The sequence below is a fragment of the Alligator mississippiensis genome, chromosome 1 (assembly GCF_030867095.1).
Source record: "Alligator mississippiensis isolate rAllMis1 chromosome 1, rAllMis1, whole genome shotgun sequence".
Classification (NCBI taxonomy): Eukaryota; Metazoa; Chordata; order Crocodylia; family Alligatoridae; genus Alligator; species Alligator mississippiensis.
Window position 1 is genome coordinate 241,597,717 of NC_081824.1, and position 17,013 is coordinate 241,614,729.

At 51.5% G+C, this 17,013-nt stretch overlaps 1 protein-coding gene across 1 annotated transcript in view; it reads right to left on the reverse strand.

The window, feature by feature from the left end:
- The window catches only part of TTBK1 (tau tubulin kinase 1), a 291,426-nt gene that overhangs the window by 201,617 nt on the left and 72,796 nt on the right, over positions 1-17,013 (reverse strand). The window contains exon 3 of the mRNA XM_059720348.1: positions 4,994-5,141. Coding sequence (XP_059576331.1) covers positions 4,994-5,141 — 148 coding nt within the window. The remainder of the gene's footprint in view (positions 1-4,993; positions 5,142-17,013) is intronic.

The window sequence follows — 17,013 nt, forward strand, 5'->3', positions numbered from 1 at the left end:
CTGGGAGGGCCCCCAAGCCTCCATGGGATTTTCACCTTTTGAATTCATATATGGGTATCAGCCACATGGCCACCTCAAAAAAGTATGGGAAAGCTGGGAGCGACAGGCATGAGTGGGAGAGCACACAGCTAGACACATAATGGAGCTGAGTGAGCACTTAACCCATGTGCACCAGATGGCAAGGGAGAGTCTTAAGCATACCCAAGGCAGAAAGAAGGCCCACTATGACCAAAGGGCATGGGAATGACATCTTAACGTAGGCAACCAGGCCCTGGTCCTACTCCCGAAACACAATAGTAGGCTGCTGGCAAAATGGTAAGGGCCATTTGAAGTAGTATGTCATGTGGGCCCCATATATTATGAATTGGCAAAGCCAAGACACCGTCAGGAGAAATAAACATACCATGTTAATTTGTTGACATGGTGGCATGCACATGATGGTTCCATGATAGCCCCTTACCCTGACCCAGCAGAGTTGGGACTATGCCTGAAGGAAGCAGGGGTCCCAGCAGGGCCAGCTTTCAGAAGACACTTGCCCAGAGACCAGGAACATCAGCTCCAAGAGCTGGTAGTGGAATACCACAATGTATTCTATGCCAAACCTGGGGAAGCAAGAGCAGTAGTCCATGCCTGAGGGATGTGTCATACGAGAGACCAGGAGGCAAATCCCTCACTAACTCCACGAGGCTGTGAAGTCTGAGTTGGAAAAATGTTAGCGAAGGGGATAATCTGGGAATCTAGAAGCCAGTAGTGCAGTCCCCTAGTTATAGTGCCCAAAAGGGATGGGGCTCTGGGCCTATGCAAAGACTCCTGGAAATGGAATGCAGTGGCAAAATTCAATGCTTTCCCAATGCCAAACATTGAGGAAATGTTAGAGCAGGTGGGACAGTCCTGGTTTATCTCTGTGCTTGATATAACCAAAGGATATTGGTAAATACCTATGGTGGCAGCAGACCAGGAAAAAAAACACTTTTGGAGTGCCATGCAGCTTGTTCGACTTCTGGTACGTACTCTTCAGCCTTCACAGCCCAGCAGGCACATTTCAGGGACTCAGACCACGTCTTAGCCCCCCATCAGGCTTATGCCTCAGCCTACATCGATGATGTATTTATATTCTCAGAGACCTGGGACTAGCACCTAGGGTGCTGCAAAATGTTCTCCAAGAGCTGCAGGGAGTAGAACTAACAGCCAATCCTGCCAAGTGTATATTCACCCAGTGAAAAACCACACATTTGGGGTCCCAGGTGGAGCAAGGCCAGATACACCCTCTGGAAGACAAGATCAGGGCCATAAGCTCCTTTGAATGACTGAAAATGAAGAAGCAGGTACATTCCTTCTTGGGACTCACCAACTATTACTGTAAGTGCCAGAGTCCTGTGTTGTATACTCCCAACTTCAACTGACCCTTTGTTTTACAGACGGACACCTCAAGAATTCCAGTAGGGGCAGTCTTGACACAGGAGGAGGAATCCAACGAGTGACCAATAGCTTATATGAGTCGTAAGTTGTTCTCTCATGAACACCAATACTCTATCATTGAGCTGGAATGTCTGGCCATTAAATGGGCAGTGGAGCTATTCCAGTACTACCTGCTGGGCTGGCCTTTTACACTGGTGACCAATCATAGATTATTACAGGCTGGAAGGGACCACACAGATCATCGCGTCTAGCCCCCCTGCTCTAGGCAGGAAGACAACTGGGGTCAAGTGAGCCCAGCGAGGTGACTGTCCAGTCTCCTCTTGAAAACCACCAGCATAGGTAACTGAACCACCTCTGGAGAGAGTTTATTCCACAGTCTGGACATCATGCCCCCCCTAAGGTGACTACAGTCAGCAAAAACTTACAACACTCGGATCATGCAGTGGGCATTAGCTCTGCAACTACTTTATTTCACAGTCCAACACCAGCCTAGAAACAAGAATGTGGAGGAGACCAACCAGTCAGAGGGCAACCTTGCCATTGATCAGGAGGTGGAGGATGTTATGTGACAGGCTCAAAACTCAACTGCTACCTCATTGGCATCCATGTAGCCAGTCTGAGGGCAAGCTGGCCGTCACCAGGCAGCTGGAAAAAGCATCATCAGTTGGTCCAGCTCCATAAAGCTCCAGGCTTAAAGGGAGCCCAGAAGCGGAGCCACATGGGAGAAAAGAGATAGCACTGGCAGCAGAGCCAGACACTCTCCCCACAGCCGGAAGGGACCTGGCATATCTGTTTGGGACCAGCATGCCCAGAGGGGCAGCATGTGCCTGTAGTGCCACTGGGGTATCTGTGAAGCACCCAGATGTACTCCCCATATCCTTCAGGGAGCCAGCAGCTCTCCCCAGGGCTGAAGTCCCTGGAAAACACATAGAAGCCCAGACCGCCCAGACGGCCCTGTGAACTGCAACAGCCAGGTTGCTGCAGCTAGCAAGCCAAGCATGCATGACCCAATACCGCTCCCCAGGAACCGTGACAACCCCTGCAGGAGCGCTTAAGCAGGTCAGCTGGGGCTGAGAGAGGGCAGCCCAGTGGAAACTGCCAAAGCCTCCAGAGGGGAGAACCTGGCACAGGACCCTACTGGAACCACACCCCAGCACTGAACGTTCACAGAACCAGAGTGCCCCAGCAGGGTCTCAAAGGACCATGAGCAGTGCATGAACATGGGGAGGAAACAGGGCATGTCCACATCATGCCCACAGGCTGATGCAGTGGTCATGAGCCTGTCACACACAGGTTTCCCTTGCTTGTATGCCAGACCCCATTTACACAACCACAAAAGTACATTGACATTTACTTTTTTTGGCACCCTCCCGACTGCAGAACAACTCTCTGTCAAATGTAATTTCTACACTAGAAGTAGGTATCCAATCTGAATTAAAGGAAAGTTCGTATTTTGCCGCCTCCTATACAGTTCGAAGCTTACTTACAAGCCTTGACAGTTTTGAGCCCTTGAAGCTGATACAACCTGGACTTGACCACATTTACGGACCAGCACCATGTAAAGTTATCTTCACATAAATTAGACGTGGGATTCATGTTTTTAAATGTGCTTCAAGCAATCTATTCTGTTTACTCATCCTTATGCTCCAATAGGAGACAATACTTACAATTCCCTAAGCTCATCAAAAGTATTCAGAACTCTTGGTAGAGATGTGTGACAGGTCGCCCTCCCCAGCGCCATCTTCTGGATCATCCGTGCCTTATGTGGGGCGTCCTTGGAGTCCTCTTGGATCTTTGCTGTCCCACTCTAATCTCTCCTGCCACGTCTTGATGGTATTAGTATGCAAGCGGGAGACTACCGATCCTATTGGGTATGTTGGGGTCTCTCCTATAAGGTTCTGACCCCGTACCCAAGCCTTATGGGCTATGCGTGGCTCCTACCACCCCAATACCACGCCCCAAGCCTCGCAGATGTAATGGACATTATTCTGTCCCTCTCTCTCTCCATGCCCTCTCTGGCACTCGGACTCTCCGCAGTCCCATCTCTCTCTCTCTCTCTCTCTTTCCACCCCCTTCTCTCGGGCCTTCTCAGTAACGCCGCCGTATCTCAGGGCCTTCTCAGTAATGCCGCCCTTCTCTCGGGCCTTCTCAGTAACGCTGCCCTTCTCTGGGCTCACCACACCCGCACTGGGGCTCCTCAGTAACGCTGCCCTTCTCTGGGCTAGGGTCTATGCACCCCGAATGCTGCGCCCTCACTGGCGCTGGGTTCCCCACTCTACTGTGAGTCCCCTATGAGGCCTCCTCCAACCCCTAATAGCCTCACCCAAGCAACCAGTTTAACAAATAGCAAACATAAACACAATCCTCTTGGCTACAACGTAAACAGAAGCCACCTGGCCATAACAACATTCAATCCTACCAGGGATCCTTTCTCTCTCCACAGTATCTGATGCAGCTCCTTCATCAGGCCTCTCCTTTGTAATATGGCTGAGAGCTCCCTCCTCCTTGGCTGCCGAACAGCAACTGCCGCCTGGCCTCCTGCTTGCGTTTATATAGGAGCCAGGCCCTCCCCCTTCTCATCAGCTGGCTAGGCAGGTGTGGGTCATTATTTCCCACAAGTTGCCTCAGCAACGAGTCTTCCCGGCTCTCTCAGTAGCAGGCACCTTTGTGCCCTGCTACAAGGTGATATCTTTTATCAGACCAACTAAATAGTTGCAAAAACATTTCTTTATTTGCAAGCTTTTGGGCTCATGCACCCTTCCTCAGGCAAAGGAGAATGCACTGATTGTAATATTTCTCCCAAGTAGAAATGAAACTTCATATTGCACAGGAAAACAGAAAGATGTTATAGGTTCCCCTGGGTGGAAAAGTTCATTTTATGCAAAATAGACTCAAATAAATATGGAAGCAGTCTGTTTACCTCCAAGGTGTCTGATGGTAAGCAGGGTATTGAAATTATCTTCCTTCTTGTTAAGATGTTTTTTATTGCACAGGAGAGGGGGTTGATGGAATGTCTTTCCTGGCTGAGGCAGTTCTGTTGTGCATTAGTTGGTCTAATAAGAGATATTGCCTCTGCCAAGAGTTCTCAGTACTGTTGCCTATAGAGCAACATGGCTAAAACCTGTATTCCTAAGCTTGTCAAGATGCTTTTGGTCATCACCATTCTCCTGGCACTTTGGAAAGCAGTAAGAACCTTTTTCTCTTGCTTTTGATAAGATATCCCAGACTCTATTCCTCACCTCCTAGTTAGTGCCATCCACCTATTGCTTCTCAGTTAATCCCAGTCACTGCTGTATTTCTGATTTGCACAAAATCTACAGGGCCTATATTCTTCTCAATGCCAGAAAGCTGCTGGGGATGGAAGCTCATCTGGCAAACAGCAGCAACTATGCAGAATGTAGCAATACTCTCTGCTGAATTGTTTAACATAGCAAACAAAACCTAAAGTAAGGTCAAAGAATATTAAAGAGATTACAAACAACCTCAGTTTCTCAGCATGTTTGTATGGGCATGTTTATAATTCCACAGGTCACAAAAACAAGAACAGTTGGTTATCAGCTCCTTTCTGTCTTACCTTGCAGCTTTTTCAGGACAGCCACCTCCATCTTGAGGACCTGTTTAGGCTGCTGTGCTGACTCCACCTTCAGGGCCACATTCTCTCGGGTCAGAAGATCCATTGCTTCATAAATCTCACCAAAGCCCCCACCACCAATTTTCTTTAACTAAACAGAACACAAATGCATGGGTTAGTCATAAATGATGAAAGAGATGCTGTACAATTAACAGCCAACTGCAGAGAGATGATGGCATCAGGCCCTTCACTGCACGGTAACATATTAATCCAACTCGATGCTCTGTCTGTACTGTACACTGGCTACTTTACTGCACAACAAAGTCAGAGCCTTGCTCCCTAGTGAATTTATGCTGTACTATGCAGTGAACATAAGAGTATAAAGATGTCAAGTTCCCTGGTCTCTCTCTAAAAGGCACCAACCCTTCACTGCACAGTTATGAAAGGGCCAAACTCCCCACCCTCTATGCAGTGGATCAAGCATGTTCAATAAGCACTAAGATGTGAAACTAGCTCACCACTCTGCCTCTACTGTACACTATTCCCTCTGCTGCACAGGAAGGCAAAACCCCGGCTACACCATTTTATCTGTGCTGTGCACCAACCCTTTGCCTACACAGTGATACAAAAGTCTGGTTTCTCACTCTGCCTGCCCTCTGCTCTTTACAATATAAGAGAGTCAAGTAAGGGAGAATGTAGTTATAAGCAGGAGTGAACCAACAGAGGTTTTGGGGGCCAATACTGATAGCCAACATTTAAGGAGGCATATCAGCCAATATTGATCCAATAGCTGACACAACTGACTCCAGGTGGTAAGTCCCAGTGAGGTGGAAGGGGCATGGGGAGGGAAGGGGCATGCAGGGGGGTCAGAACAACACACCCTGTGGTGAGGGAGGGGGCAGGGGCAGGCACTGCCCAGTAGGGGTGGGATGGGGTGAGGGATGGAGCTCCAGCCTGGGGGTGGCTCCAGATGCTGCTTGCACCTCATGAGGGCAGGGGTGGGGGGGTGTGCCCCCAGATCTGCATGGCGTGGGGTGGGCTGCAGGTGTGGGGTGGAGCCAGGGCTTTTCATGCTGGGGGCTGGGCTCAGAGCAGGCTCTGGCAGCATGGGGAGGAGGCTGCAGCCACCTCAGATTTCACCGCATCTCCACTCCCAGCCTCATGCCACCACCCACCGCCCAGCACAGCCCCAGCTTTTCCCAGTGCTTGGGTGGAGGCAGTACATTCAGCTGGGGCTGCGCCAGGCAGCAGTGCAGGACTGGGAGCACAGCTGTGGTGAAATTTGGGGTGGTTGCAGCCTCCTCCCAGTGCCATCAGAGCCCTCTCCAATCCCAGCCCACAGCAAGAAAAGCCCTGCTCCATGCTGGCTCCAGCTCCACCCCACAGCTGCTACCCACCCCACCCCATGCAGATCCGAGGGTACATGCCCCCCACCCCCGCCCTCCCGGTGTGTAAGCAGCGGCAGGAGCCACCCCTCTGTGATTCACGCCTCCGTCCTGCACCCCCGTCACAGCTGGGCAGCATCTGCCCCTGCCCCCTCCCTTACTGTGGAAGGCATTGATCTGCCCTCCCCCACACCCCTTCCCTCCCCCATCCCTTTCCAATTTACCAGCTGGAGGCAGCTCTCCATGCTGCTGGCTCTGCTCTATGCTGCACCGTGCCTGTGCACAACATGGGTATTTACTGGCCAACTTATCAGTCCCATAGGGCTGATATCTGATATAGACAATTTTCTTCATATCAGTACTAATCCGATATCAGACCGATTTCATAGATTTCATAGACATTAGGGCTGGAAGGGACCTCGGAAGATCATCGAGTCCAGCCCCCTGCCCAAAGGGTAGGAAGTCAGCTGGGGTCATAGGATCCCAGCAAGATAAGCATCCAGTTTGCTCCTGAAGGTGTTCAATGTAGGAGCTTAACCCACCTCCGGTGGCAGGCTGTTCCAGACCTTGGGGGCTCGGACAGTAAAGAAATTCTTCCTTATGCCCAGCCTGAAACGGTCTTGTAGTAGTTTATGACCGTTTGACCTAGTCGTCATCCCTTGGGGTGCTCTGGTGAACAAACGTTCCCCCAGATACTGGTGGTCACCCCGATGTATCGGTGTGCCTCTAGTTTTAACCCATCCTTTGCTTTCTCCCTGTATTAGCACTGTTTTGCATTAAAAAAACACAGCACAAATTAGAACAGATGTAAGACCAATCCAAATTATGGCTGTATATATACATGTACATATGATGTGGGAGAATTCTCCTGGGTTTGTTCTCCTGGTAGAAAAATTTACCTGGAGAGGGCAAAATAGACATTCAAGTACTGAATCCCTGAAGAGAAGATAGCTTGTAGTGCTGATGCTGCACAACCATGGGGGCCTCTGTATACATATCTCAGCATGTTTTTAGGTTCCCTCAGTCAGCCTGCAGACAGAATGGCTGCAGTACAGCGGGCAACCCTGATTCGCTGACACAGACTGCTCAGAGTTGATGGCTAGAAAATGGTATTTAGAGGTTTGCTTTTGGGAACTGGTTTGTAGGTAAAGTAGATGTTGCATTAGAGCAATGGTTCAGGGGAAAGGCAAGGTTTAATTGTTTTCAAAAAGCCTCTTTGTGACAAAGTTTCCTTCAAGGCCCACTATGTCTGAAGACAAGAGATACACAAGCTGGGAAACAGAAGACATGTACCACACTTCCATAACAGGGGGCTGCCTGTCACTTTTTCAGGCTCTAGAGTCCAGGAACATGGCCACCTCCCCTTGTGAGGTCTGCTCCCTTTTGGGGTCTCTGGCATGCCAGCTAGAGGAGCTCCAGGCCACAGTCCAGAGACTGCGTGCCATCAGGGATGGTGAGCAGGAGATAGACTCCAACTGCCAGGCCCTTCACACCTTCACCATCTGCCCTAAAGCTGGCAAGTCAGTCAGCAATACAGAAGTCCTCAACTTCAGGAAAGCTGATTTTGACAAGCTCAGGAGGGCCTCAGTCCAAAGGCGAGGGGAGTTCACAATGAGTGGTTACTCCTCAAGGGAGCAATCCTCAATGCACAAGCAACGTCTATCCCATCTCGGAGGAAAGACAGCAAAAGGGCACAGCAGCCCCCGTGGCTATGCAGGGAACTGGTGGACCTCCTGTGGCTAAAAAGAAAGGGCTACAAAGGATGGAGGACAGGATCCACCTCCAAGGAGGAATATTCTGCACTGGTCCGGACCTGCAGATACCAAACCCAGGAAAGCCAAGGCGGCAACTGAACTCCAACTGGCTACAAGTATCAAGGACAATAAAAAGTCCTTTTTTAGATATGTGGGGAGCTGGAGGAAAACCAAGGGCAACATTGGACCCCTGCTAAACCAGATGGGACAACTGACAACCAACGCCCAGGAAAAAGCCAACTTGCTAAATGAGTACTTTGCATCGGTCTTTCACCAGTCCCATTATGAGACAGGAAGGCCCGGGTGAGGGAGATTCCTTACCCTCCATCAATGTTGACCTTGTGAAGAAACACCTTGAGAGGCTGGATACCTTCAAGTCAGCCAGCCTTGACAGCTTACACCCCAGGGTACTCAAGGAGATGGAAAGCATCATAGCCCAGCCCCTGGCATGGATCTTGAAGAATTCCTGGTCCTCCGGTGAAGTCCCCAAAGATTGGAAGAAGGCCAATGTGCTGCCTATCTTCAAGAAGGGGAGGGAAGTGGATATAGCAAACTACAGGCCCATCAGCCTGACCTCTATCCCGGGGAAGATCCTAGAAAAGATTATCAAAGACACCATTCTCAGCAGACTGGCCAATGGCAAAATCCTGAGGGATAGCCAGCACAGGTTTGTTGCAGATAGGTCTTGCTTGACCAATCTTATTTCCTTTTATGACAAGCGGGAAGAGATTGATATCATACATCTTGACTTTCAAAAAGCCTTCAATCTGGTATCCCATGATCACCTCTTGGTAAAAATGGCCACCTGCGGCCTCAGCTTCTCCACGATCCACTGGCTGGGGAATTGGCTACATGATCAGACCCAGAGAGTAGTGGTTGACGGAAGTCAATCGTTGCGGTGCCCTGTGACCAGTGGGGTCCCTCAAGGCTCTGTCCTTGGGCCTATATTGTTCAGCATCTTCATTAATGATGTGGACATTGGCATCAGAAGCAGACTGACCAAGTTTGCCGATGACACCAAACTTTGGGGTAAAGCGACCACACCTGAGGACGGAGGGCAATCCAGGTTGACCTCAACAAGCTCAAGAAATGGGCAGATGAAAACCTGATGGCATTTAACACCAAAAAATGCAAGGTTTTCCATCTTGGGAGGAAAAACCAGCAGCATGCTTATAGGCTTGGCAGTGGCTAGCACTTTGGATGAAAGGGACTTGGGGGTCAGGACTGACCACAAGATGAACATGAGCCTTCAGTGTGATGCTGCAGCTAGTAAAGCAAGAAAAATATGGACTTGCATTCATAGATACTTCTCAAGCAAATCCCAGGATATCATTCTCCCATTGTACTCAGCCTTGGTGAGGCCGCAGCTGGAGTACTGCATCAAGTTTTGGGCTCCACAATTCAAAAAGGATGTGTAGGAGCTTGAGAGAGTCCAGAGGAGAGCCACACACATGATATGAGGTCAGGAAAACAGACCTTACGATGAGAGGCTGAGAGCTATCGGGCTCTTCAGCCTGGAAAAGCGCAGGCTCGGGGTGATTTGGTGGCCACCTATAAGTTTATCAGAGGTGCTCATCAGCATTTGGGGGAATGTCTGTTCACCAGAGTGCCCCAAGGGATGACAAGATCGAAGGGTCACAAACTTCTCCGTGACCATTTCAGGTTGGACATAGGGAAGAACTTCTTTACTGTCTGAGCCCCCAAGGTTTGGAATAGACTGCCACCGGAGGTGGTTCTAGCATCTACTTTGGATACCTTCAAGCGACATTTGGATGTCTATCTTGCTGGGATGCTGTGACCCCTGTTGCTTTTTTCTTCCCTTTGGGCAGGGGGCTGGACTTAATGATCTTCCGAGGTCCCTTCCAGCCCTAATGTCTACGAATCTATGAATCTATGAAACAGAGATAAGGGACTCTGCAACATTGGTGCCAGGTCACAGCGCCAAACTGCAGAGCCATTGGGACTTCTGGCTTTGGTAGATGGACTAAATTAGGAGACCTGTAAATAACCAAATTAAGATGTGTGCATGTGATGGGTTTGCTGGAACAAAGGAATATGCTGACAGAACAGAGCATGGACAGTATGACCACCACAGGGAGACCAATCAACAATACCCAGGAATGAAGGTCATCAGAGGAATGAAAGAACGTGAAAGGAGGGATTTCAGAGCAACAAAGGGTCCCCAGTGGGGAACCCAAGGCCACCACAGACAGAGAGCACGCCACCAGCCCATCTCACCCACCCCACTGGGGGGTGGGCTTCGGCCCTTGACCTCCAGGCTGTTGACATCTGACAGTCAAGAGAGAACCACAAGATGACACTCAAATACTGGCCGGATGTACCTTCCCTCTGACACCCCTAGGACTGGCAGATATAGAATTGGGGTGGGTTATTTTGTTTGCCTTGCCTGCATTATTCTTATCTGCCATCACTGTATATCAATAAAATTTGTCTATTATTGAATGGAGAAGCCGTGATTGGTCTGAGGGTTTGGGTATGCCTGGAACAAGGTATCTGGGTTATAAATTCAGTGCCAACAAGAGTCAGCTTGTACAATTCCCTGCAATACAATGTGAGATTGTGAAGGGGTCATGGTCTGCTCCTTGTTCAGCTACAGCAACAAGAGTCCAGTGAGCAGCACACTGTCACTGGCAGGGAACACCCTGGAATAATGAGAAACCCTCCTGGGAATTATTTAATCCTGGTTGTTCCCAAGTTATTTTTCTCCTGAAACAACTATTTTTGCTATTTTTGCTATTCAGGATTTTCCTGGGAGAGCAGAGACTCTCCCAAGAGAAACTGAATGTCTGTATGTGGCCAGTGCCAGAGCTCCATGGCCTCAAAACGTCATTCTGGTCCCTGAGGCTTGCCAAGGCATAGAACTACTCATATCCCCTGTGAGAGTAAAGAATATGCTATGAAATATCCTACTCGTGACACTATGAGAGGAAAGAATCTCCATAGAACCTGCTACAGTGGCTTTATGCCACATAGAGGCTCTCGTGGCCAGGGAAATCTTTATGGGTGCCTGTACATGAGTTAGGAGACTGTTCCATGGTAATTACTGTGCTCCAGCCAGCCTCTGTGTCTCATGTATCAGCATCTCCATGCTTCAAAATGGCAATGGGGCTGCTCATCATTCGACAAGCTTTAGATAAAGCACCCCCCCTTCCACCATTTTGAAGCACGGGGACACTGATACTCAAGACGCTCTCAGAGCCGCCTAATTAAAGCACTCCCCCCTCATGCCCACAGCACATGTATAAATGCCCTATGCGATCAGTTAGATTGACTTCAAGACTGCTTTGCGCTACTGAAGCAGCCAGATGATGGCTCTAGAGGCTTAGGCCATTGTCCACACTTATAACAAAATCAGTATGAAACTCACAGTGTGTGAAGTCAAAGTAGTCACATCAGACAGACATCAATTAAATTTACACTGCTGATGGGAAGATTCTAGCTATTGAGACCTGAAAACAAAATGCCACTTACAGGAAAGGGGTGGGGGAGGGGAGAAGGGACACTCTTCATTCATTCTGCAACTCATATCCTACCCTGTAACACTACTGTCTATTAGCTCAAGATTATGGTCTCCTGCTCTATTTACAGTGGGTGCCAACCTTTTTGGCAGGCATGCCACAAGGTGGGCCCTGAACCTTCCCCCCAAGTGCCATTGCAATCCCCTTCCCCTGTCTGATTTTTCACTCTGCTTTCTGCTCCCTTCCCTATTGGTTGCTGGGTTTCCTGCTCCCTCCCCAATCTGCCACATGTCGCACCCAGAGGCTGTCCATTCCACTTGTGGCACATGCACCACGGGTTAGCCAGCCCTGCTCCAATACATAAAAAGCTGCAGTAGAAAAATACACAAAATGTAAATATTCCAAACACCTCCCCCCATTCAAGTTGCCGTTTCACACTTTGGTTGTCCTGGATAAATGACAATGTTTCCAACTTCGGGTTTTAAAGATTCTAAACGAAGTAATTTCTCAAAGACCAGAAGTTACCATCAAAGAGCACCTCAGAAAATATTAAGTATTAATGAGCCCAACTTTGCACACTTCCTAGCCTTTCAAGCTACCATCCCCTATGTCAGTGGTTCTCAACCTTTTTAGACTCAAGGCACCAACCCATAACTTTTAGGAAAGAGTAGCACATTTCAAAAACTAACTGATTTATTACAGAGCTTACCTCCTTGCAGAGGGGCCTGGAAGTGTAGGCTGGAGAGCAGCCTGAGTCTACATTTAACTCCTCACACCTGCATATCTCTTCACAGCTCAAGGCACACTTCAAAAGATCTTGCAGCACCTTGCTTGAGAATCACTGCCCTATGACCAAAGGGGTCTGAGAATATCTAACTCCACAGACCTGCTCCAATCAGAAGTATTCAAGAAACTATTACAAACCAACATGACATTTTTTCTTGTCTGACCTCAAGGGAAGAAGACTGTGGGAGCTGCTTTTACCCCACTTCTCTCTTCTTATTAACAAAAAACTTATCATTGGTAAAAGTTCTACTGTCTGTCAACTGCATCAGTCTGTTGATAGCAGGGTTGAAAATCACTGCAGAGATAGTGTGTACGGCTGACCGCCACTAGTCTTTGCCTTCCTGCAGAATCCAAATGTCATATACCTTGATTTTTGCCGAGATGCAGCAGTTATACTTGTCATGCTGGCTAATTTTATTCTTCATTTCCACTTTCCTGAAGGACACACAGGAACAGGTACTATATTTTCTCACAATCCCAACTTCCCTGTGTGCCTAGCCATCCCCCTGCCAGTCCCAAATACAGAGATTTTACACACATGGGGCCTGGACAGAGAATGCAAGTACATATAGCTGAACAGTACTATTACTACTATCTCTATTAGACAAAAAGGAAAGCCATTCAACAGTGAATGTGTCTACATGAGACACATTTTTGTGGGTTTGCCTAATTTACTGCAAAGGGCTGCAGCTAGTAGCAAAATGCTCAGCACTACTGGGGTGATGGGAGGCAGGCACAGAAGGGCTGTGGCCTGCCCAGGGGGACACACAGAGCCTACAGTGCCCTCAGACTCCCTGTGGTATGTGCCCCAGGGCACAAAGTGGCTGCAGACTTCTGTAGCCTGAAGACTGGGGCTAGCAGTGAGGTAGCCCAGACCTGGAGCAGGAGAGGATCCCAACCAAGAGCCCTGGGGCTGGCCTCGGGCTAGCCCCCTAGTGACTACGCAGATTCGGCAGCAAACTTGCTGCAGGGTTACAGCTACATGTGTGTTAAATTTGCTATCTGCTTTTGCAGGTAAAAAAGTCCATCACAATTAACTGCACAGTAAGTGCACACATCTACAAGTTTGCTGCCAGGTCTACCCAGTCACTAGGGGGCCAGCCTGAAACCAGACCCTGCCTCTGCCACGTGGCTCCCAGTCCTATGCCATGCCCAGGGCCAGCAACAGTGGGACAGCTGCACAGGGACCCAAACAGCTGTCATGGGACACACCATGGCCCCCCATCCAGGCCTGGGACCACCTGCATGCGCATGCCCATGCCTTCCACCTGGGGCACCAACTGGAGGTAAAAGGAGGTTGGTAACCTTGTGGAGCTCTGGGGCAATGCAGAGGTCCTTCACCAGTTTTGGCAGGGCAGGTGCTTGAATTCCCACATTTATGAGTCCTTGTCAGGCAGTATGTGGGAGCAAAGGCGCTCCCAGTCAGTGCAGCAGTACTGCATAAAGGTGAAGGCCTTGTGAGCACAGTGGGTGGCTGTGACCAGCCACAAGCATCGGTCCAGCCGTACCTGCAGACCATGCCCTTTATGCAGTAGGTGACCAACATTTTGGCAGCCTGGGACCCAGGCCACAACCATGGCCATGGCCTACCCCAGCCCTTGCCCCACCCGGTGACATGTCACCAGAGAAGGGACCGTCAGGCATTTCAGGCATTCAGCATCCTGCCTCGCTCAGCTCCCTGGCTGCTTAATCCATCAGCAGCTCAGGGAGACCTAGACAGTGCCTGCCTCAACAGATGTGCAGCCCCAGACCCTGCCACAAGGAACAGTCAGCCAAGTCACTGCCAGCCATCAGCAGCACCAGCTTCTCCCTGGGGTGGCCCCAAACCAGGCACCAGTACACCATGCACTGCAGGCCAAGGACACCAACCACAGCTGCATGACACCGGGAGGACCATGCCAAGCCACCACCCATGCCAGCCCCGGATACATGGTAAGCCCCACAATGGGAGGGAGGACACTCCCCACCCCACCCCCAACCCTGCCCCCGCCCCTGCCCCGGCCCAGCCTCCCCACACTCCCCTGGCCCCAGGTTTCCCCCTACAGCACGCAGAGAGGTATGACACAGTACAAAACTTTATTGAGCAGCTCACACCCCCACAACTGTTTGGCCATGGGCCTCTCACATGCCAAGGAAGGTATTGTTGCCAGTGGAAATGTCCTGCTCAGTAGCGGGGGGGGAGGGACATGTAGCACTGCCACAGGTAGCCCTCCAGGTGGTGGTGGAGGTTTGTGGCGCAGCCTGTACTCACCCTCTGTGTCATAGCTCCGGGTTCCAAACCAGGAACACAGGTGCACCCAGAGCACCACAAGGATCAGCAGTAATAGGGCATAGTGGCTTGGGCACGCCTCTGCCTGCACAAATAGCTCATTGCACACTTCCTGGGGCACACACAGCAGGGCCATGCTCTGGGCACAGCGGCAGCATGGCAGGGGGCTGACCCTGGGGTGCCTCCCCAGAGATGTCCCCTGCGGGAAGGGTGGGGCACAGCCAGATCATTGCCCCAGCTGCCTGGGAGCCCCACACACCCCGAGCCCGGGCATGGTGGGCTGGGCAGTAGTGTAGGAGAGCAGTTGGCCTACAGAAGGAAAGGGGAGAAGTGGGGTCTGGAGCTGCGGCTGCAAGTGCAGCCAGCAGACAGGCCTGTCTCACCCTGGGAATGGAGCAGGGGAGGCAGCCTGCCTGCAGCTAGCACCCAGTGGACCACCAGCCCCAGGGGAGCGTGTGGGAATGGGAGTCTCAGTCAACAGCCACCCAGGCCCAGACCTGCCTGCCCAATTTACCACGGTCCCTGGGCACCCATGCACAGCTGACCCCCAATCTGAGGCCAGGCAGCGCATGGGCCCTGGTGCAGAGCATCTTATCTCTGAAATGTTGCAAACTCTCACAAAAGGTTTCCGTCTCTTCGCTCTGTACGGTCAGCATCTGGACGCAAGGGAGAAGCCACAGGGCCAAGTAAGGATGCAGGCATTGGCGACACACAGCAGGTGTGTACGGATGCACATGCACCCTGTCAGCATGGCGGTGCATCACCTGTGAAAAGCTGCCACCAACGCTGCTGATGGTGCGTGTGGACAGTCAACACTTGCTACCCCCCGCCCCTCACCGCCGACACCACCTGCAGCATCTGCGGGAAGTCTTCAATCATCGCTGGCCACTTCCGACACTGCTGGTGACATCTGCAGGTGGTCCCCAACTGCCAGTCGGCACTTGCCACACCTAACCTTCTGCCGACAGTGCTGTGGCCACCTGTGGGAGCTCCCCACTTGCCACCACCACTCTCCCACTGCCAGCAGTGCCGCTGCCACCTGCAGGAGCTCACCATGCCCCACCAGCCTCCAGGGGCATGCAACATTCATGGGCTCAGGGATGTTACCACCCAGTGCTGGAGCCATCTGGATGTGCCAGCTGTGCCAGAGGCATTCAGGATGGAACCTTCCTCCTCCAGTGGCTGGTGGTGGTGACAGAAGAGAGGGCAGATGACATCCAGGCCTGGTGGCAGGAGGATCTGGCCCAGGAGGACAGGTGGCAGGAGGATGACCTAGCCCAGGAAGAGAAGTGGTGGGAAGAGGACCTGGCCCGCCAGCAGACATGGCAGCAGGAGGACATTGCCTAGGAGGGGGAGTTCTGGGTCAAGCTCCTGGCCTTGGAGCAGGAGTGCCTCCTGATCCTGCGGAACCAAAATAACATCCTGGGCTGGGTCGTGGAGGCCACGGAAAATGACCACCAGACCCTGAACACCATCCTGGGCCTGACTGTCTTGTGCATGCCCACTGCTGCCCGGCTCCCAGCCCTACCTCCACAGGCCCCCTAGCAGCCACCTGCCATCCTTCAGTAGGCCCCCACCTAGGCTTGGAAGGAGGTCCTCCACCACCTCCCACTGGCAGGAGTCCCTGGCCCAGCCCCCACCCCAAATCCCACCTGGGCCCAGGCCCACTGCTCACCCCAGCTCCACATGGGTGCGGAGCCAGAGCTGCCTGGAGCAGTGCCAAGACTGTATGCCAGCCCTGCTGGACCTCAGCTCCAACAGCCAGGGGTAAGCCACCCACCCTGGCGGAGCACTGGCTGCCCACCATGGCATGCCATGGCATGCATACCCGCAGGGGAACAGCCCAAGGCTGGGGTGCTGGCCATTTGCTTCTGGGCTCTGCCCCTAGGCACCTGCACCCCATGGCCCCCCACTCTGGGACACAAAACCATGGGCTCTGTACATAGTTTGAAAACTGGGAAGAGGGTTTTTTATTGTTATTAGGTGGGGAAGGTGGTGGAGGGACTCTGTTTTTGGGGGAGCGAGGTTTGAGGGGGCTCTGTGTGTTGAGGTTGAGAGAGGGCAGATGACATCCAGGCCTGGTGGCAGGAGGATCTGGCCCAGGAGGAGAGGTGGCAGGAGGATGTGTTGAGGGTAGGAGAGGGGGTGTATGTGATGGGGCGGGAGCGGGGAGGGAAGCAGGGTGTACTGTGAGGGGAATAAAGATGTGTTCTTTGGATCCCTGCCTGGCATGAGAGTGGTGCAGGGGGATGGACAGGGAGTAGGGGGTCTGTGGGTGGTGGGGCAGGTAGGCTAGAGGGGAGATTTTTCCAGGAGGTGGTCTGCCAGAACCTCCAGCACCCAGAGATTG